Source organism: Cherax quadricarinatus, chromosome 28 (genome assembly GCF_038502225.1).
Source record: "Cherax quadricarinatus isolate ZL_2023a chromosome 28, ASM3850222v1, whole genome shotgun sequence".
Taxonomy (NCBI): Eukaryota; Metazoa; Arthropoda; class Malacostraca; order Decapoda; family Parastacidae; genus Cherax; species Cherax quadricarinatus.
This window is the reverse complement of record NC_091319.1, coordinates 8,232,689-8,255,514: the sequence shown is the minus strand read 5'-3', so window position 1 is coordinate 8,255,514 and position 22,826 is coordinate 8,232,689. Positions and strand designations below refer to the sequence as shown.

Sequence of the window (22,826 nt, the reverse complement as noted above, 5' to 3'; positions counted from 1 at the left end):
TTCGTAAACCTACATGTATGTTACTTGTTTTACACACACTCTCCTTAACTAAACAAATTTACAAGTTAATAATATACTTATGATTGGCATAAACTTTGGTAATAGATACCGACAAATGGGCTTGGAAAGACACGTGAGCAAACACTAGGACATAGTAGAAAACGTTTCGGTCCTTGATCACTTCTAACATAGAGCCAAAAATGACTCCATATATAAGCGGAAAGTGAGGTGTGAGTGGCACATGGTGATTTATGATTAAATTATTCGGAAAACCTGGAGTTTACCTGAAGTTCCGGGGGTCAACGCCCCCGCGGCCCGGTCTGTGACCAGGCCTCATGGTGGATCATAGCCTGATTAACCAGGCTGTTACTGCTGGCTGCACGCAATCCAACGTACGAGTCACAGCCCGGCTGGTCAGGTACCGACTTTACGTGCTTGTCCAGTGCCTGCTTGAAGACAGCCAGGGGTCTATTGGTAATCCCCCTTATGTATGCTGGGAGTCAGTTGAACAGTCTCGGGCCCCTGACACTTATTGTATTGTCTCTTAACGTGCTAGTGACACCACTGCTTTTCATTGGGAGGATGTTGCATCGTCTGCCGAGTCTTTTGCTTTCGTTGTGAGTGATTTTCGTATGCAAGTTCGGTACTAGTCCCACTAGGATTTTCCAGGTGTATATAATCATGTATCTCTCCCGCCTACGTTCCAGGGAGTACAGGTTCAGGAACTTCAAGCGCTCCCAGTAATTGAGGTGTTTTATCTCCGTTATGCGCGCCGTGAAGGTTCTCTGTACATTTTCTAGGTCAGCAATTTCACCTACCTTGGAAGGTGCTGTTAGTGTGCAGCAATATTCCAGCCTAGATAGAACAAGCGACCTGAAGAGTGTCATCATGGGCTTGGCATCCCTAGTTTTGAAGGTTCTCATTATCCATCCTGTCATTTTTCTAGCAGATGCGATTGATACAGTGTTATGGTACTTGAAGGTGAGATCCTCCGACATGTACCAAATTTTCCACAATAATGATAATAAATTTTATTTCTCTCATATTTGCTGGACGCTGGCCTGGGCTTCAGGTATATGGGAAGGCTGGGCAAAAACCAGATGACCTGGGACCTGGGACTTGACGACCTGGACATGCGACAGGAGTCATTGCTGAAGGAAGCCATCAGGATCCTCGACCAGAACTTCCATCTTGTAATGGTGAGGGACGATGTTTGGCCAAGAGGGAGAGAGAGAGGGGGAAGAACAGAAGAGGGAGGGTAGGAGCAAGGTTTGCGGATAATTATTATTAGTCACAAGAAAGCGCTGTGTCATAAAAGCTTAAATTCGTGGGCAGGTGGCGGAGCGCATGGACGAGTCTCTGGTGCTGATGAAACACTTGCTGTGTTGGGGAGACGATGACGTGGTGGCCATGGCTCGAAACGTGCGCAGGGACCGTTACCGAAGCTACCTCAGCGAGCACTCGGTCAACACGCTCGAGCACTTTAACGCTGCTGACGTCAAACTTTACGCCTTCTTCAAGGAGAGGTGGGTATTTGAGAATATATATATATACATATATATATATATATATATATATATATATATATATATATATATATATATATATATATATATATATATATATATATATATATATATATATATATATATAAACCGCGAGGTGTATGCCTCTGAGCGTATATACACTAAGAGTTTACTTTAAAGTATTCTTCTCTGGTGGTTAAAAGGTTATATGCAGCCTTATGATCAAAGTGTAGGCGATAGGCTTTAAAGCATATTAATCAATCACCTGTTTGTAGTTGCAGTGGCCGCGTCATAACTCTTGGCCCTTCCTCCTAGCCTCTTGGGGACTATCATTACTATTCTTTGGTGGTACTGAATTTAATATTACTGCTACTACTACTACTTTTTTGTGGTATTTATACCAAGCTTGTTATTAAATTAGTAACGCTCTTGCTACTTGTGATATTCATTTTAAAAAGAATGCCATTAGTATATTATTACTATTGCTCCTGCAGCCTGCTACCGTTTTTATTTATACTCTACTATAACTGCTGCTATTAATATATCTTCTATTACTACTACTATTATTGCCACTTTCTACTAGGATGATAATAATACTATCTGCTAATTCAACATCTACTCTTTACACTACTGTACTATCACTACTACAACTGCTTCTAATATTTTAATGTCTTCACTTCCTGCATCAGGTTTGATAAACATATAGAGGCCTTCGGTCGCAGTCGTATGGAGGAGGAGGTCGCTACTCTGAGAGAACTGAGAGACAAGGTGAGCACAGTTATCTGACTTACCATTTGTTTAGTGATGCAACATACACATGTACGCACGCACATCACACAAAAAGTTTCGACTCCACAGGAAAAACAGAACTGCCTAAAACTAGGGTAAAAAAAAAAAATATGTAAAAATACCAAAGCTATTCACAATTATCCTATATATTTGAAGGAGAAAACTAGACCTCGTTTCGTTCGAGGTTCCTTTAACTTTTGCAAATTAATTTTCAAAAATGAAATGTAATTTCTTGAAATATGAAGTTACGTATAACTGCATATAAGAAAGTACTGGTTTGAAAATAGAGTTGAAGATGAGTGGAACTTCGAAGTAGCAGAGTCATTGAGGCGAGAACTTTGGGTAGGTTTAAAATATAGGTTGAACGGGTGTGAGTGAGACCTACTTAGCATGGGCTAATATAGGCCTACTGCAGTGTTGCTTCATTCTTGTGTTCTCGTTTTGCTTCCAGGTGTGGAAGGAGTGTGGGCTGAGGGAGGCGGACATTACAACCTTCGCGAAGCGTCGCTCATACAGTGACAAGGAGCGTCATCTGGTGGTCCAGTACAAGACGCATCACAATGGCTCCACCAGGTGATTATTATTATTATAATCAAGGGGGAAGCGCTAAACCCGTAGGATTATACAGCGCCCAGGGGGGGATGTGGAAGGCATTCAGGCTTAATTCGGGGAACTGGAGCACAGATTCAATTCCCTAAATCAAGAGCCCCTCACCAACATCAAGGAACCTTCCATGAGGGGACCACCAGGTGAGTACTGAGACATTTACTCTAGGTTGAGGGTACTCTTGGTGATTATTGAGACATAGGTCCTCCAGATGATTATTGGGGTATAGGAAGTCTTCCAGGGTGAGTAGTGAGACAGATTTTCCAAGTCGAATACCGAGATATGATATTCTCCAGGTGAATACTCTGAGATGTGGAGGTTTTCCAGGGTGAGTACTGAGAGGAGAGTCTTCTAGTGATTACTGAGGCATAGAAGTCCTCCAGGGAAATACTAAGACATGGGGGGTCCTCTAGGTGAGTACTAAGACTCTCGGGGTCTGCTACCGTTAAGTACTAACATGCAAATGTCTTCCAAAGACAAAGAGGATCCGCCAGGATAAATATTGCTATGCAGACGTCCCCCAGATAAATATAAGGATCCTCCAGGTAGGAATCACTGTATAAGGGCTCTTCAGGTAAGTACCGAGGTCTGGGGGTTGCTTCGACTTAAAGTCCTTCTAGTAAAAATCACTAATAGTAATTGTAAAAATAAATACACAAGTAAAACAATTGGCTCTTTTAATTTTGCGATGGACTAATTTACAAAAAAAAAAAAAGTTATGTCAATAGCGAACAATATAACCGTGTTTAAATAACTATTCAGTGTACAATGCACTTTTCTACTTTTCTCGAAAAACATTAACAATCTGAAAGCTTATAATTAATGAAGAATAACAGCCACAATACTGTGGCTGGAACAATTCACAAATAACAAACTGGAAACAAAAGGTTAACATTTCGGTTCGTCCTGGAAAATTGTCATGTCGGGAGTAAGGGAAAGAAGGGCACTGATTAGTACATTTCACCCTCCTCTTTACCTGACTTCTTGCTCTCTCTAACATTCTTAGAAAAGCCTGGCCTGACTTCTTGCTCTCTCTAACATTCTTAGAAAAGCCTGGCTGCCAAAGTAGTTTGTTTTCCTTCGTGATTAGCCGGCGGGGGATCGAGCCTCAACCACTCGTTGCGCTAAATGACCCCCTTTCTCACTCGCGACTTGATAACCCAAAAGGACCGAAACGTCGTCCAGTTTTTATTTCCAATTTGTGGGTTGTGAAATCTTAGTGATATTGGACACGGGCTTGAGCGCTCATGACGCTAGCTTGAACACTCACTGACACTGACTTGAACTCACTGATACTGGCTTAAACACTCACTGACACTTGCTTGAACACTCACTGATACTGGCTTAAACACTCACTGACACTTGCTTGAACACTCACTGATACTGGCTTGAACACTCACTGACAGGCTACGGAAATTCTGCAATGATCTGATCCGCCCCAGCACGGAGTACACACAGAAGCTACGGTGGAAGCAGTACAGCCGCTATCACCACACCAACAACAACCCCTGGAACCTCACATGGTCCTCCTACGGCAAGAAGAAGAAGAAGACGTCGAGGAGAGCGTCGGTCACCGGCAGGAGGAACCACGCCAAGGGAAGTCGCCCCAACAATGATGGGATCTTTCTCAACCATCCTCACAACACTCCTGCAACGAGTATCATAACGACTACAGAACAAGAACTAACGCCATAATTTAGCTGATGTGTATATTGAGCTATTTTTTTCCCGGTAGTTACGCACTATAGGATATGTATAATACAGTACAGATTCTGTGCATTTCTAACGTCATTTTGGTTGTGTTGTAGAGTAAACACGTATACATTTTCACATCATTGATGAACCTGAACGAGCCCTTTTTGTCAGTAGACTAGTATGCGAAATGGGGATATATATATTTTTGAATGGCAAAGGATAAATCATCATACTTAGCATGTTAAATGTGGTCATTTTCATTATTCTTACGACTGATATTAGTGATTTATTATTATTATTATTATTATTATTATTATTATTAATACTTCTTTCGACAAACAGGCCATATCCCACCAAGGCAGGGTGTCTCAAAAAGAAAAACAAAAGTTTCTCTTTTTAACTTGAGTAATGTATACAGAAGGGGTTACTAGCTCTTTGCTCCCGGCATGTTAGTCGCCTCTTACGACACACATGGCTTACCGAGGAAGAATTCTGTTCCACTTCCCCCGAGGTACAATTTTAACTTCTCAGTATTTTTAGTTATAAATTTTCTTTGCAAAAACTTTAATTACTATTATATATATCAAGTTTTTTTTATCATCCTAACTATAGAATAACCAAACTTCCTAAAAAGTCTATATATGAGTGTTTGTATGTTTGTACATGTATGTGTAAATAAAAGCATAAAACTATATAAAAGTCAATAGTATATGTATATGGAGTACTTGTAGTACACACACACACACTAAAAATCAAAACTTTTCTGTACATTATATTAACTGGCATTATACTCTATAAATTGTTTTTCCTACACAACGATATTAACTAATTTTATGTCTTCGACGATAGTATTTCCACAAATCAACCCGACAGTCGATACTAATAGCCATTTTTTTAAATGCATCACATTAGTAATTACAGAACTACGTTAAGTTCTCAGTCTTTTGAAAACATGAGAAGCCCAGAGAATCTGTCTCGGATATATTAGATAAAAAGTTATAAGCATAACTATAATTTTTAAAGGGGTGGACCGGTAAACCAGTGGAAGGCCTCGGTCAGATGACCGAAAGCTCCACTGCGGGTCATCATGTGACTAAAACCCACGTCAGGAAACACCTCTCCTGTTTCCTGACGAACTTGCTTAACCTGTCTCAGATATTACCCACGAATTTACTAACTCGAGGAAGTAATGTATCTGTGCCTCCGTGTTCTATTCACAAGTGACCCGCACTTAGGAGAGGAAACTTACAACGTTTCGATCCAGGACTGGCCGAAATGTCGTCATAAGTTTCCTAAATGAGGGTTATCCGTGAATTGTTCCAGCCACGGTATTGTGACTTTCTGGAGAGTTCTCGATAGCAACCTAGTCTAGTATTTCCTCGGTTCTTCCTCTATTTTTTTTGTATTTCCATCTTTTTCTTTATTATCTTTGCATACCTATATTTTTGTTCGATTCAATGTGCTCGTGGCTCAACTGATAGCGGCCTCAGCTCACACACCGAGGAACCGGATTTCGATCCCCAACGAGTGTAAATGTTGGGCGTTTTTCTTACACTTGCTGCCTCTGTTTACCTAGCAGTAAATAGGTATCTGGGTGTTATTCGACCGGTGTGGGTCGCATTTTGGTGGAAATAATTAAAGGACCCCAATGAAAGTAAGCCAGTCTGATGACATGGCTTTACTGGGTTATCCTATTACTAATCCTCTGGGTTAATAATCCCAACAAAATCTACATATTTTTTTATCTAGTCTCTCTATATACATATTTGTTCTTGTATTATCTACATTATCTTTTAAAGTATTCTATCTATTCCTATATTTTCTTGTATTATCTCTGCATTCCTATATTTAACTTTATTCTCTGCACCCTTATCTTTTCTGTTATCTCTATTTTTTTCTGTTTCACTTGTGTCTCTATATTCCTATTTTTTTTCTGTTCCGTATGTCTTCCAGTACTTTTTTCCACCATTCTCTGTGTATTCTTATAATTTTCCTATGCATTCATATCTCTTACTGTTATCCCTGTCTCTCTGTCCCAAGTAAAAGCCTTATCATTGCCTACATTTTATATATATATGAGAAAATAAAAGGTTGTAGAATCTCATGCCATGTAGCAAAATAGTGGTAAGACTACAGTAAACACATACAAATGGCAGCTCTACACTTAGGGAGGAATATTATACTGATATTAATAAAATGTGGCAATGAGTGATGTTGTTTGTTTTCCCTTGTTCTGCCTCGTGTTTCTGTGTAAAGCACCAGAGAAATGTATGGATTTATTGTTTATTGCTATTCATGGGGAAAGGCTAAACCCATAGGGAGGGTCATGCAGTGACTGGAAGACAGTAAGTTTATTCAGGTATACACAAATGCAGTTACATAGATTATCACACATAGGATATGTGTAGAAAACCTAGGATAACCCCCAAAAAAGTCACAGTCACTTATTTTCATTGGGGTCCTTTATATTTCCATTGGGGAGGTAATTAGGTTTGATCAGAAGAATGAGACACTTGTTCAACACTTGGTAATCTTTATTGTGAAAACGGTTCGTCAGCCAATGGCTTCCTTAGTACCCTACCTCTCTCAAGGGCAGGCACCTTACATGCTCTACACACCCACCACCTCAAGCTGACCATATCATGAGGAGCCAGTCTATCAGCATCCTGTCGGCCAACATTAGAGGTTTCATTACTAATGTTGGAGAGCTCACACATAGTTTTTTGAATACTCGACGTCCCGACATGATAGCTGTTGTTGAAACATTTTTGGATGACAGGACTCCAGAAAATTTTGCAAGAATTGCTGGCTACACCTCATGGATGAGAAGAGACAGGCAAGGGCAAGGAGGAGGTGCTGCTGTGTGCTTCTCTAAAAGTGTTCATGCCCAGCACATTGATGTTGCCACCCCTACACATCTTGAAATGATGTTCTTCAAGCTATGCATAAACACTAGTACCTCTGTACTAGCATGTGCAATGTACAGACCTCAGTGGCAGCATGCAGACCCCATCAACTTCCTAATGGAAAATATTGACTCCCTTCTGCTACAACACAATTGTCAACATATCATAATTGTTGGTGACCTCAACCAACACCTTATACAGAGGGACTTTGATGACCTTCTTGGAGTATTTGACATAAGAAACTTTGTTGATTTCCCTACTCACATCTCTGGCTCCTCCCTTGACCCAGAAGTGAGTGATCTGGCAGAAGGCATAGTCACTTGTCAACCCCTCGGCTACGTTGGATCGTCTGACCACAAGGCTGTTTTTACGACACTTAAGATCCCAACAGAACGAGGTGAGTCCACACGCACAACCTGGTTATGGGAAAGAGGTAATTGGCCAGCCCTTTGCTCTGAGCTCGCCACCACCGATTGGAATGCCTTTCTCCAAGGGGATGTTGACAACCAAGTGAAAGCCTTCACTGGACACATCCTTAATCTACAACAAGAACACATTCCTCACCGGCAATATGTGACAAAGCCTACAGATCAGCCTTGGTTTGGCCTTCGTTGTAGAGAGGCTGCTACTGCTAAGTACAAAGCATGGCGAAGGTATAAGAGACACCCTACCACCTATAACAGGAACTTGCACAAGCAAGCCTGTAGGCATATGGGTGACGTTCAAAAGTGGGCCATTGCTAAATGGGAGGTGGACACTAAAAGAAAGCTAGCATCAGGTAGGGTAGGCTCCAAAACCAGGTGGTCCCTGGTCAAGGACAGACAAGGTTATCTGCCTGATGAACTCATTCCACCTCTAAATCGACAGGATGGGACCACCTCTACTAGTAGTCAAGAGAAGGCGGACCTCTTTGCTGAACACTTTGCTACCAAAATGCAAGTTCCTGATCCAGCAAGGGACCCTCCTTGGCTAGCTGCAAGAACTGTGTCAAAACTGTCAGTGGTGACAGTAAGGCAGGAGGAGGTGCATTTCCTTCTTAAATCGCTTGACCAAGAAAAGGCTGCGGGCCCAGACAAGTTGAGCCCAAGATTGCTGAGATGTGCAGACCAGCTAGCAGCACCTCTAACTCGCATCTTTCAGCACTGCCTAGTACAGTGTAAATGACCCTCTCTATGGAAAGAGGCAAATGTAGTCCCTGTTCACAAAAAGAAGAGCAGAGCAGAAATCAGCAACTACAGACTAGTATCACTCCTGTCAATCACTGGTAAGATCCTTGAGACAATAATCTCAAGACAAATGACAGAGTTTTTTGACTACCACTCACTACTTTGTGATCGTCAATATGGCTTCATTAAAGGTTACTCTGCTGCTGATCTGTTGTTAAACCTCTCCACTAAGTGGCACCAGTCACTGGATGAATCCAAAGTCAGCTGTGTGGTAGCACTGGACATTGCTGGCGCGTTCGACCGGGTGTGGCACCAGGGCCTCTTAGCAAAACTTCAAGAACTGGGAACTGCAGGCTCTACGTTATGTCTCCTCAGTGATTACCTTCATGGTAGATCTCTAAGTGTAGTTCTCAATGGAACGGAATCAGCAAGACATCCTATTGGGGCAAGTGTTCCACAAGGAAGTGTACTGGGACCATTATTATGGAATGTCTACTTCAACGACCTTCTTCATCTCATCCCAGAATCACATGCATATGCAGACGACTGTACACTGACATTCATTTATCCAAGAGAAGAAATGCCAGCTGATCTAAGCTACATCAATCACCAGCTGAGAGCTATATCAGCTTGGGGAAATGGATGGCAAGTAACATTTGCACCTGAGAAAACGCAAATGATGATCGTCTCTAGGCACCATGATGGTAATGCTGGTGCAGTAGTAAGGATGAATGGGAGGGTGTTGGCACCTGGAGAAGAAGTTGATATCCTTGGGGTGAAATTTGACTCCAAACTAACCATGAAGAACCATGTTGTAATTCTTGCAAACAAGACAGCCAGGACGCTTACAGCACTTCGCCGTATCTCGCATCTGCTTGACAGTAGGGGTTGCAAGATTCTGTACGAGGCACAAGTACGCTCACACCTTGAGTATGCTCCACTTTCTTGGTTTGCCTGCCCCCCTCTCATCTGCGATTGCTTGACAGAGTAGAGAACAGAGCAAGACGTCTCATCTCTCGCCTGGGCCCATCCTGGATAGATCTGTCATTTCAGCAGAGCGTTCAATATAGGAGGGATGTGGGTGGCCTTACTGTTATGTACAAGGCCAATATTGTCAAAGTACCACACGTGGATCCACTTCGAGGACAGCGTGAAACAAGCTTTTATGCCACAAGACGGGCAGAAAGCAGCAACTTCACTCTGGCTGTACCCTTCTCCAGAACATCACTCCATCTGAGATCATATATACCCAGGATGACTCGAGTATGGAACACATTCGTACAGCATTATGATGTCAACGAGATAAAGTCAGTTGATCACATGAAAATGCTGGCCCACAGATGGCTCCAACTTCATCCTGCTCCCTACTTGTATGTCTCATAACAATAAAAATGCTTTCAAATGAGCTGATGTAGGTAACAGCTCTTAGCTTGCCAATAAAGTTAGGAATCCTTAACCTGTAAATAGCTTGTCAATAAAGCTAGGGATCCTTAACCTTGTCAAACCCTGTGAAAAAAAAAGTGTTCGAGGTAATTAGTCCCTCAGCCTGGAGATGATGCGTTCAGGTCAGGTTGAGGGACATCTCTATATCGGAATGAGGAAACCACTGACTGGCGAAACGTTTCCACGATAAAGATTCCCAAATGTTGCACAACTTGTCGATTTTGTAAACCATTTATATAATAATAATGATTAGAGGAAGTAGTTAAGCTCCAATGTCTTCGATCGAGAACCCTTCGGCAGCAGCATCAACTCATTTGGAGTAAAAATACTAATTGATCGCTATAGGAGCTTATTAACCACAGACACAACGTGACCCGTAGCTCAATGGTTTGGCTCGATTTCCTTTCTGGGAAAGTCGAAACTAATAAAAGACCGAAGGGTAGCTACATTACTTGCCTGTCTTGGGTTCTTCTGGGTTAACAGAAGAACCTTATTTTAGGGCTGATAATCCGAAGACAATGCTTTCTAGACTAGAAATTGAGGCCAGCATAAATTATTAAGTTTTCATCCTTTTAAATTATTTAGGCATTACATACAAAGCAAAATTTGTTAACAGTCTTGAGAGCACACTGATGGCACTGCATACATAACAATTGATTTACAATAGTCTTTGAGAGCCAGCACATAGTCTGACGTATAGTATGCTAGGATGGAGATTTTGTTCGATTAACCCTGAAGGTTAATAACCCAATAAAACCAATGTCTGGGGGTCAGGTTAGGTTAGTTAGGAAACGAGTGTTTTAGTTAATCCTCCTCCATGGTGCAGATTTTATTTGGCTTAATAACACATAGTAATCTATGATCACCTAATAAGTCACTGATATCAGACTTTCAACGGATTAAGGCTGGACAAATTTAGATTTAATAAGAATTTCAGGAAGTACTGGCTTGGCAACAGAGCAGTGTTATTGGGGCCCGGTGACCTGGTGGCTAAAGCTCCCGCTTCACACACGGAGGGCCCGGGTTCGATTCCCGGCGGGGTGGAAACATTTCGACACGTTTCCTTACACCTGTTGTCCTGTTCACCTAGCAGCAAATAGGTACCTGGGTGTTAGTCGACTGGTGTGGGTCGCATCCTGGGGGACAAGATTAAGGACCACAATGGAAATAAGTTAGACAGTCCTCGATGACGCACTGACTTTCTTGGGTTATCCTGGGTGGCTAACCCTCCGGGGTTAAAAATCCGAACGAAATCTTATCTTCAAATATAAGGTGGATTGGTAAACGTAGGCTGGGACTACTTAGTAGGTCACACGATGTGATTTTCAGTGGTCACTCATATGTACTAGCTGGACACCTTGAATGTGACAGTCATACCTATAGCTGCTGTGACCTCAATGAAGGATGAAACAGGTCAAATGTAGCCTCTTGTAGTCGATAGGCTTTAATCCCCATTAACCAACCACCCAAAGGAGTCTAGTCCACTTTTTGTGGATTCTGTTAGAATGATGAAATGATAAAATTGATAAGATAGCAAAAGCGTCTGTCCTCAAGGAGATAATATTATTGTTCGAATAAGTAAGCTTATTCAGGTTAACACAAATACAGTTACATAGACTATCATACATAGTAGCATATGTGTAAAGAACCCAGGATAACCCAAAAAAAGTCAGTGACTTATTTCCATTGGGGTCCTTTGAGACAAGACTGCAATCCACGTGAAGTAAGACTGTAATCCACGTGAAGCAAGACTAATCCACGTGAAGCAAGACTGTAATCCACGTGAAGCAAGACTAATCCACGTGAAGCAAGACTAATCCACGTGAAGCAAGACTAATCCACGTGAAGCAAGACTGTAATCCACGTGAAGCAAGATTGTAATCCACGTGAAGCAAGACTGTAATCCACGTGAAGCAAGACTATAATCCACGTGAAGCAAGACTAATCCACGTGAAGCAAGACTGTAATCCACGTGAAGCAAGACTGTAATCCACGTGAAGCAAGACTGTAATCCACGTGGGGCAAAACTGTAATCCACGTGAGGCAAAACTGTATAATCCACTTGAGATAAGACTGTAATCCAAGTATTGCAGCCTGGGCAATGATAGTGAGCGTAAACAAAGACCGATGGCGGAGTAAAGTTAAAAATAAAAAAAAAAGGCACAATACCGTGACTTGAACGATACACAAATAACCCGCACATAAAAGAGAGAAGCTTACGACGACGTTTCTCTCTTTTATGTGCGGGTTATTTGTGTAAGGTTAAAAATAATAATAATGTTACATTAGGTTATTTTAGGTACAGGTACACAAGTTCAATTATCATACATATTGTAAATTACCTAGGATAACCCCCCCAAAAAAGTCAAGACAGATTTCGTTAGGGTCACATTTCTAACCATCTGTATAACATAAAACTATCTCTAGTGTAAATCACAAGCAATATTGTAAAAATTTTAACTATATATTTTATAACTAGCAAGAACGAACACGGCAGCAGGCCTAGTAAGTTTATTTAGGCACAGTTAAGTACTTATTAAGTACACTTAAGTACAATTATCAGTGTAAATTACCTAGGATAACCAAAAAAATTCAAAGTGACTTATTTCCATGGGCCTACTGGCCCACGCTAGGCAGGTCTACCTCACATCCAATCATCATCGGGAAACATTCATTTACCTTAAAAACAAACGTTAAACGCGACGGGCTGGAGTTTTGAGACTCTATGACCGCGGGTTCAATCCCGGCCGGGGGTATGGGTTAAACCCGCATGGCTAAGAACGTGAGCGTGTATTGAAGTGAAGCAGAGATTCACCCTGACTCCACCACCATGGCGGCTACAAGGAGGACTGTACATGTCTTCTCTATTATCCCTCGCCTCTCCCAGCTGGTGCAAGATGGTCTACCTGACGTGCAGGTGGTACAGGTGGACGTGGCAGGTGAGCCATCTGCTAGGTGGTACAAGTTGACATGACAGAAGAGTCAGTGTTAGGTGGTACAGGTTGACATGACAAGGTGATAACGGGTTATTCTTTGTTAATATATTAATAAATGACTAAAACAACTGTAAAAATCTAAGTTTGTGTATTGAATACCTTTGTCTATCGTCCCCGAGGAGCCTCACCCATCAATATCAACGTCAAAATTGTATTTCTAAGAATTGCCGGGAACATAAAAATTAGATTATGTAGATTTAACCAAGAAGATTTTTGTTTGATTATTAACCATCACGCGCTGTATAATCCTACGGGTTTAGCGCTCCCCCATGATTATAATTATAATAAGATTATTAACCAAAGATAACTCAGTAAATCAACTAATCGGACTGACATTTTTCCAGTGCGACTTATTTTCATTATGTCCTTTCTAATTTACATGGGCGTATATATACACGCTGTCAATTATACGTTAACTAACAAAATAATAAAAATTGTACAATTTATTTTAAGTAAGTAAGTTTATTCAGGTATACACAAATGCAGTTACATAGAATTATCATACATAGCAGCATATGTGTAGAGAATTGTTCACCTACCAGTAAAATAGTTACCTGGGTGTTAGGCGACTGGTGTGGGTCGCATCCTGGGGACCAAACCTGATTTGCCAGAAATGCTCTGCATAACCAGAGACCATATAGTATGTCAGCTATGGTCTGTATACGTTGTATATGTACTCGTAGAAATAAAGACTATTATTTGTTATTATCATTGGATTCCCCTTTTTTAATTTACGACTCCTGTTAACACAAAATATACCACAGACGTCTACTCAAGTTCTTCAAGAATATCTTCTTAAAATTCTTTAGTATTTTGGGGTAATTTTATTTTATTTGTGGTTAACGAGATATGGAGGTCACACTAATTACCAGAAATTACTACATTAAACCATAAAAAAAAAACTTAACTAAGAAATAAGAGTTTGCAAAGAAGTTGATTATTTAATTAAAAAAAAAACGTGAAACTCAGTCTAAAACATTATATTACTGAGTACACGTAATTACAACCAGGTTTTAATTTAAATGAGAACCTGCAGGGTAAGTAAGTTTATTTAAACACAGGTACACACAAGTATAACTGTCATACATTGTGTAAATCACCTAGGATAACCCGCAAGAAAGTCAGACCGAGTGACTTCTGCAGGGATCCTTGACTTATTTCCATTGAGGTGATGTCACACCGAGCGGCCACAAGTGCAGAGTGTGCACATTTGTCAGCTTATGAGTTTCCAAACCCGAATGCAGTAATAATCTTAATTTCTAGAAGTATGTACATGATATATCTATTAGAGACTTAGCTGACATCATTGATATACCATATAGAAAGCCTTCTGGTTATGCAGACCACTTCGAGCAACTTAGGTTAATTACCTTCACAATTTAGGTTAATTTTGTTCCCCCAGGATGCAACTTACAATAGTTATGTAACACCCAGGTACCTACTTACTGCTAGGTGAATAGGGGTCGCAGGTGTGAGGAAACGTACCCAACATTTCACCAGTGATGGGTTCGATCCCAAAACACACACTAACATAACCTTAGACACTTACACCGTAACTTACACAGTAACCTTACACATGTACACCATAATCATACACATACCACAACCTTACACATATACAGTAACCATACATATATACCATAACCTTAAACATAAATTGTAACCTTACACATGTAACCCTACACACATACATCATAAACTTATACACAGACACTAATGTAACACCCCATACTCTGCATAAGAACACAAGAATAGTAGTAAGCCTACTGGTCCATGCTAGGCAGGTCCAATTCACACCCAACTATACCCACTCACGTACTCACCTAATTTTATATAATGACAGCTACCCAACGTTCTCACTTCAGTGATGCTACCTGGGGGTTTGTTTCGCTCATCTTCAACTTTGTTGACAAATCAGTATACCTGGAGGTGTTCTGGGGGTCAATGCCCCCAAGGCCTGGTCCATGACCAGACCTTACAGTGGATCAGGGCCTGATCAACCAGGCTGTTACTGCCGGCCACATGCAAACCGATGTACAAAGTACAGCCCGGCTGGTCAGGTACTGACTTTAGGTGTCTGTCCAGCTCCCTCTTGAAGACAGCCAGGGGTCTCTTGGTAATCCCCTTTATGTATGCTGGCAGGCAGTTGAACAGTCTTGGGCCCCTGACACTTATTGTGTTGTCTCTTATTGTGTTGTCTCTTAGTTTGGGGTGCCAGGTGTAAATGATAATGGGAGCCCTTTGATTGAACTTTGTATAGAAAGGGGTTTAGTTATAGGTAATACATATTTTAAGAAAAAGAGGATAAATAAGTATACACGATATGATGTAGGGCGAAATGACAGTAGTTTGTTGGATTATGTATTGGTAGATAAAAGACTGTTGAGTAGACTTCAGGATGTACATGTTTATAGAGGGGCCACAGATATATCAGATCACTTTCTAGTTGTAGCTACACTGAGAGTAAAAGGTAGATGGGATACAAGGAGAATAGAAGCATCAGGGAAGAGAGAGGTGAAGGTTTATAAACTAAAAGAGGAGGCAGTTAGGGTAAGATATAAACAGCTATTGGAGGATAGATGGGCTAATGAGAGCATAGGCAATGGGGTCGAAGAGGTATGGGGTAGGTTTAAAAATGTAGTGTTAGAGTGTTCAGCAGAAGTTTGTGGTTACAGGAAAGTGGGTGCAGGAGGGAAGAGGAGCGATTGGTGGAATGATGATGTAAAGAGAGTAGTAAGGGAGAAAAAGTTAGCATATGAGAAGTTTTTACAAAGTAGAAGTGATGCAAGGAGGGAAGAGTATATGGAGAAAAAGAGAGAGGTTAAGAGAGTGGTGAAGCAATGTAAAAAGAGAGCAAATGAGAGAGTGGGTGAGATGTTATCAACAAATTTTGTTGAAAATAAGAAAAAGTTTTGGAGTGAGATTAACAAGTTAAGAAAGCCTAGAGAACAAATGGATTTGTCAGTTAAAAATAGGAGAGGAGAGTTATTAAATGGAGAGTTAGAGGTATTGGGAAGATGGAGGGAATATTTTGAGGAATTGTTAAATGTTGATGAAGATAGGGAAGCTGTGATTTCGTGTATAGGGCAAGGAGGAACATCTTGTAGGAGTGAGGAAGAGCCAGTTGTGAGTGTGGGGGAAGTTCGTGAGGCAGTAGGTAAAATGAAAGGGAATAAGGCAGCCGGGATTGATGGGATAAAGATAGAAATGTTAAAAGCAGGTGAGGATATAGTTTTGGAGTGGTTGGTGCAATTATTTAATAAATGTATGGAAGAGGGTAAGGTACCTAGGGATTGGCAGAGAGCATGCATAGTTCCTTTGTATAAAGGCAAAGGGGATAAAAGAGAGTGCAAAAATTATAGGGGGATAAGTCTGTTGAGTGTACCTGGTAAAGTGTATGGTAGAGTTATAATTGAAAGAATTAAGAGTAAGACGGAGAATAGGATAGCAGATGAACAAGGAGGCTTTAGGAAAGGTAGGGGGTGTGTGGACCAGGTGTTTACAGTGAAACATATAAGTGAACAGTATTTAGATAAGGCTAAAGAGGTCTTTGTGGCATTTATGGATTTGGAAAAGGCGTATGACGGTGGATAGGGGGGCAATGTGGCAGATGTTGCAAGTGTATGGTGTAGGAGGTAGGTTACTGAAAGCAGTGAAGAGTTTTTACGAGGATAGTGAGGCTCAAGTTAGAGTATGTAGGAAAGAGGGAAATTTTTTCCCAGTAAAAGTAGGCCTTAGACAAGGATGTGTGATGTCACCGTGGTTGTTTAATATATTTATAGATGGGGTTGTAAGAGAAGTAAATGCGAGGGTCTTGGCAAGAGGCGTGGAGTTAGAAGATAAAGAATCACACACAAAGTGGGAGTTGTCACAGCTGCTCTTTGCTGATGACACTGTGCTCTTGGGAGATTCTGAAGAGAAGCTGCAGAGATTGGTGGATGAATTTGGTAGGGTGTGCAAAAGAAGAAAATTAAAGGTGAATACAGGAAAGAGTAAGGTTATGAGGATAACAAAAAGATTAGGTGATGAAAGATTGAATATCAGATTGGAGGGAGAGAGTATGGAGGAGGTGAACGTATTCAGATATTTGGGAGTGGACGTGTCAGCGGATGGGTCTATGAAAGATGAGGTGAATCATAGAATTGATGAGGGAAAAAGAGTGAGTGGTGCACTTAGGAGTCTGTGGAGACAAAGAACTTTGTCCTTGGAGGCAAAGAGGGGAATGTATGAGAGTATAGTTTTACCAACGCTCTTATATGGGTGTGAAGCGTGGGTGATGAATGTTGCAGCGAGGAGAAGGCTGGAGGCAGTGGAGATGTCATGTCTGAGGGCAATGTGTGGTGTGAATATAATGCAGAGAATTCGTAGTTTGGAAGTTAGGAGGAGGTGCGGGATTACCAAAACTGTTGTCCAGAGGGCTGAGGAAGGGTTGTTGAGGTGGTTCGGACATGTAGAGAGAATGGAGCGAAACAGAATGACTTCAAGAGTGTATCAGTCTGTAGTGGAAGGAAGGCGGGGTAGGGGTCGGCCTAGGAAGGGTTGGAGGGAGGGGGTAAAGGAGGTTTTGTGTGCGAGGGGCTTGGACTTCCAGCAGGCATGCGTGAGCGTGTTTGATAGGAGTGAATGGAGACAAATGGTTTTTAATACTTGACGTGCTGTTGGAGTGTGAGCAAAGTAACATTTATGAAGGGATTCAGGGAAACCGGCAGGCCGGACTTGAGTCCTGGAGATGGGAAGTACAGTGCCTGCACTCTGAAGGAGGGGTGTTAATGTTGCAGTTTAAAAACTGTAGTGTAAAGCACCCTTCTGGCAAGACAGTGATGGAGTGAATGATGGTGAAAGTTTTTCTTTTTCGGGCCACCCTGCCTTGGTGGGAATCGGCCAGTGTGATAATAAAAAATAATAAAATAAAACCTGCTTCTCAATGGGGGGCATGTTGCACTGCCTGCAAAGTCTTTTACTTTTGTAGGGGGATATTTCTGTGAGCAGATTTGTGACTAGTCCCTCTAGAATTTTATTGCTGTGAATTTTGTCTTGGTTAGATATTTTCATTATGTTATAACCCTCTTTATTTTTTCCAACTAGGGTCCCAGGACCCTAGTTGGTTGCATATTCAGTTGGTTGCTTATTCAGTTGGCTACACCCCGGGGGTCACCACCCTCGCAGCAGAGTCCATGACCAAAATTTTACCATATCAAGGTTTTTAGTTACCTTTTTGTTAAGTCATGTTTCAGCCAAATCACTCAATATGAAGTGTTGTAAGAAGGTTTATGGAATAATATCTGGAAACCTTAAACTTCCTACATAACTATGTTTAGTACATTGCTGCCATTTTACTATTTCTAAATTTGAAAGCTTATTGTGTATTACTAATTAATATTTATAGTAAATACTTGACTTCAACAGGAAGTATTGCTGGGAAGTATTCTAAAGAAGTTACAGAGGAGGAAGTTAATGCTTTGCAAGAGGCAGAATTGCTCTTGGTGGATAATAATCTTCTTGTTCAGGTATGATAAACAGAAGAGTATAAAGTAAAGTGAGTCTTCATTATGTGCTAGACGTTCATTCTTGAAAGCTGTGATGTATATCGTATAGTGAACTATAATTTCTGATATGTTTGATGATATAAATAGCAATTACTTTCTTTTAAAATGCATGACAATCTAGAGTTGCCAAAAGTCTCTCACAGTGTTGCATAGCTGCCATTGTATACCATACATATTTTTAATTTTTGACATTAAGAAAAGGAACATGGATTTTTGTTATTCTTTACCCTGATCCACCACAAGGCCTGGTCTCAGACTGAGCCATGGGGGGGGGGTGACCCCCAAAACCCTTTCCAGGTAAACTCCAGGTACTCTCCAGAAATTTAACAAATTATCAATGAAAAGTGTCTCACCCACCATCTTTACTTACTGTCATTGCATTCTTGTTTTTGCTTGCAAGTGAGAAAATAAGGGGGAGTGGGTAAGGACAAGAGATTCCTCTATCCTCAGTTACCCAATTTAAGTCCACTCATTAATGAATAAGAATTCTGCACTATTTGAATGTTATGAACTTTAGTTCATGTATTATTATTATTATTATTATAATCAAGGGGGAAGCGCTAAACCCGGAGGATTATACAGCGCCTGGGGGGGGGGATGTGGAAGGCATTCAGGCTTAATTCGGGGAACTGGAGCACAGATCCAATTCCCTAAATCAAGAGCCCCTCACCAACATCAAGGAACCTTCCTTGAGGGGACTTAGTTCATGTAAAAAATGGCATAATTATATTTTTACCTAGATCAGTAAAATGCTAGTGTTAGACCAAAATTTTTATATGGTTAAAAGCTAGTTATAGATCTTGAAGGAAATTATTAAAGTTATCCAATCTGACAATTTTTGTTTGTTCTGGGCCAACAGTGTCTTTAAGAACATGTTTGTACATACATCATGTCTTTTCCAGGGAGGTGCCTCAATGCCACCTGGCCACCTGGTGCTAGTGAAGGGCTCCAAGGTATTGGAGGTACCCTCCTTTTTCTAGCTTCAGACCTGACTCTCCCATTGTCTAGGCCCTAAACAATGGGTTTAGAGCTTCCCAATGAAGATACTTATAATAATAATAATAATAATAATAATAATAATAATAATAATAATTGCATTTAATCTTATACGTTGAGCAAGTCCCCTGGCATGTTAATAAAATTTAATGGACAATTCAGTGTAAGGCCAGACAAATGTGATAATTAATAGATATTATAAAGCTACATTGTTCTCAAATTTACTTCTGTTGAAAAGAGCTTATGACAACGTTTTGGTCTGTAGTAGTAGTAGTAGTAGTAGTAGTAGTAGTAGTAGTAGTAGTAGTAGTACTACTACTACTACTTTTTCTTCTTCTTCTTCTTCTTCTTCTTTTTCTTCTTTTTCTTCTTCTTTTTCTTTTTCTTCTTTTTTTCTTCTTCTTTTTCTTTTTCTTCTTTTTCTTCTTCTTTTTCTTCTTCTTTTTCTTCTTTTTCTTCTTCTTTTTCTTCTTCTTTTTCTTCTTCTTCTTCTTCTACTCCATCTACTACTACTTTCACTGTCTTACCACTATCAGTACTACTTCTCCCACCTCTTGTGTTCTGTCCCTGCCAGCTGACCTATGTATACTGGTTCTATCTCTCTCTTTTCTATTAGTGTGACTTTGTAAATGGTCCAAGTTGTACTGAAACATCATCATAGGCTCCTCTCTTCTTTTTCTTCTTCTTCTTTTTCTTCTTCTTTTTCTTCTTCTTTTTCTTCTTCTTTTTCTTTTTCTTCTTCTTTTTCTTCTTCTTTTTCTTCTTCTTTTTCTTCTTCTTTTTCTTCTTCTTTTTCTTCTTTTTCTTCTTCTTTTTCTTCTTTTTCTTCTTCTTCTACTCCATCTACTACTACTTTCACTAACTGCCTTACCACTATCAGTACTACTTCTCCCACCTCTCGTGTTCTGTCCCTGCCAGCTGGCCTATATATACTGGTTCTATCTATCTCTTTTCTATTAGTGTGACTTTGTAAATGGTCCAAGTTGTACTGAAACATCGTCATAGGCTCCTCTCTTCTATGTGCAGGTTATTTGTGTATTGTTCCAGTCATGGTATTGTGACTTTTTGTTCTTTACCTCTGTTGTATTAGCGCAACTAATTTTACTACTGTACATCAGATGACAGATCGATTACCAAGACTACGGTGGGCCCAGGGAACATGGGCGGGGGTTGAAGGACTTGTCAGTAACTTCAAGGACAAGGTAAGGTAGGAAAACACGTTGATTGATATATATTTTCATTCAGTACAATACATGGTTTTTACAAAATTGGATGACATTCATTAGTACACATGGAAAACCTCAAGTTATGCAGAGCATTTTGGGCAAAGTAAAGCCTAATCTAAGACTAATACAGACATACCTCGCTAATATTGTGCTTACTTTATCACACTTCGCTAATAGGGAACTTTTCAGTTATGTATAATCATACAGTAGGACCCCTGTATCCGTGGGGGATACATTCCAAGGACCTGCTTTGGGTACTGAAACTTATTATAAAGTTTAATTGATAGATTATGCACAATAAGTGGAGAACTATCTCTTTTTCACTGGTGGGAAGCACTTCACAGCTTCTCTTTGGCTTTGAAGAACTGCCAGCTTCTCTACTTTTGTGCTTTGGGGCCATTATTATGCAAAAATAAAGAGCTATTTTTAGCCCACAGTAAACCGTGGATAACTGAAACTACGGATATCGAATCAGTGGATACGAGGGTTCTACTGCATTTATTATTTTGGGCAATTCAGCTGACTTCGAGACGAATCAAATGAGTTAAAGGCTCAGATGATGAATCTCCAGTATCCCCTTCAGCCTTCCTTCAGTACTTCTAAAATGTTTGTTTATTTAATAATTGGTAGGGTAAACATGTTTTTAGGCCTTTATATGCACTGGCAAGTGAAAAGAAGGCTGTAATTTGCTTTATGGCAGTGGTCTGGGACCTAACCTACTGTATTAGTGAGTTATGGTGGTATAACAGTGTACATACAAAGGCATTGAAGATGAACACACAATAAAAGTGGTTGAGAGTGACTTAATATAATGGGATTATTAAAACAAGTTTTTTGGTTCTGGTTTATATAGTGTACCTATACAACAGATATATGAGCCAGAACAAAAAAAAAAAAAATACTTCAAGAATAATTGCTATTCCAGATGTATTCTCACAGAAATTTCCCTCAGGTGTGGTTATTGCCTCTTTGCATACATACCCAAATTGCAATTTTTTTTATTTTATAACTTACATATTTTCCTAAGTAATTTAATCAGTTTATAATTTGGTCTTTATAATTGTTTTTTAATATTATCAGTTGGAGTTTCTTTTGAATAATAATAATAATAATAATAATAATAATAATAATAATAATAATAATAATAATAATAATAATAATACAGTAATAATAATAATAATAATAATAATAATACAGTAATAATAATATTGTAGTAATAATAATGTTATAATAATAATAATAATAATAATAATAATAATAATAATCTGAACTTTGTCTATACTAGAAGAATATATATACAGGGGACCCCCGCTTAACGATCACCTCCCAATGCGACCAATTATGTATTTATGTAAGTGCATTTGTACGTGTATGTTTGGGGGTCTGAAATGGACTAATCTACTTCACAATATTCCTTATGGGAACAAATTCAGTCAGTACTGGCACCTGAACATACTTCTGGAATGAAAAAATATCATTAACCGGGGGTCCACTGTATAGTGAAAGTTAAATCTTGTTAATTATCACTCCGTACTTTCCTTAAGAAAAATGCATGCTGTCTGTCATTTGTAAATGGTTAATATCAGATATCTTGAATACCATGTCATCATTATTATTAATTCTCTAATTTGAAAGATACAATAAATTTTATTTTTGCAGCCAAAGCCCACATTCCCAGTCACCCGCATGGCCAGTGACACCTTCAGTCAACTCATGGCAGAATACACTGTTGGTTGGATCATTAGCCATGAACGAGGTTGGCTGGACTGTAGGCAGTACCAGGTAAGAGATACTAACCAACGGTGTATCATAAACTAATGGCAATTTTAACATGTCATGTTATCCGAGATGGACATTTTAAATTTGCATTCTGATCTGATGCGCTTGCAATATTCCTCCCATATTTGATTTCAAATTTAGTTTGATGATTG

General features: G+C 40.0%; 2 protein-coding genes across 7 annotated transcripts in view; both read left to right on the top strand.

Moving 5' to 3' along the window:
* The window catches only part of LOC128693265 (galactosylceramide sulfotransferase), a 32,533-nt gene extending 25,708 nt beyond the window's left edge, over nucleotides 1-6,825 (top strand). For all 6 annotated transcript variants that reach the window (XM_053782835.2, XM_053782833.2, XM_053782834.2 and 3 more), the window contains 5 exons: nucleotides 1,073-1,199; nucleotides 1,336-1,526; nucleotides 2,216-2,294; nucleotides 2,767-2,888; nucleotides 4,328-6,825. In XM_053782835.2, coding sequence (XP_053638810.1) covers nucleotides 1,073-1,199; nucleotides 1,336-1,526; nucleotides 2,216-2,294; nucleotides 2,767-2,888; nucleotides 4,328-4,616 — 808 coding nt within the window. In that variant the 3' untranslated portion in view covers nucleotides 4,617-6,825. The remainder of the gene's footprint in view (nucleotides 1-1,072; nucleotides 1,200-1,335; nucleotides 1,527-2,215; nucleotides 2,295-2,766; nucleotides 2,889-4,327) is intronic.
* A 5,635-nt stretch (nucleotides 6,826-12,460) lies between these two features.
* LOC128693267 (glyoxylate/hydroxypyruvate reductase A) overlaps nucleotides 12,461-22,826 on the top strand; it is a 29,188-nt gene continuing 18,822 nt past the window's right edge. Inside the window, exons 1-4 of the mRNA XM_053782837.2 lie at nucleotides 12,461-13,070; nucleotides 18,534-18,634; nucleotides 20,788-20,871; nucleotides 22,555-22,677. Coding sequence (XP_053638812.1) covers nucleotides 12,962-13,070; nucleotides 18,534-18,634; nucleotides 20,788-20,871; nucleotides 22,555-22,677 — 417 coding nt within the window. The 5' untranslated portion in view covers nucleotides 12,461-12,961. The remainder of the gene's footprint in view (nucleotides 13,071-18,533; nucleotides 18,635-20,787; nucleotides 20,872-22,554; nucleotides 22,678-22,826) is intronic.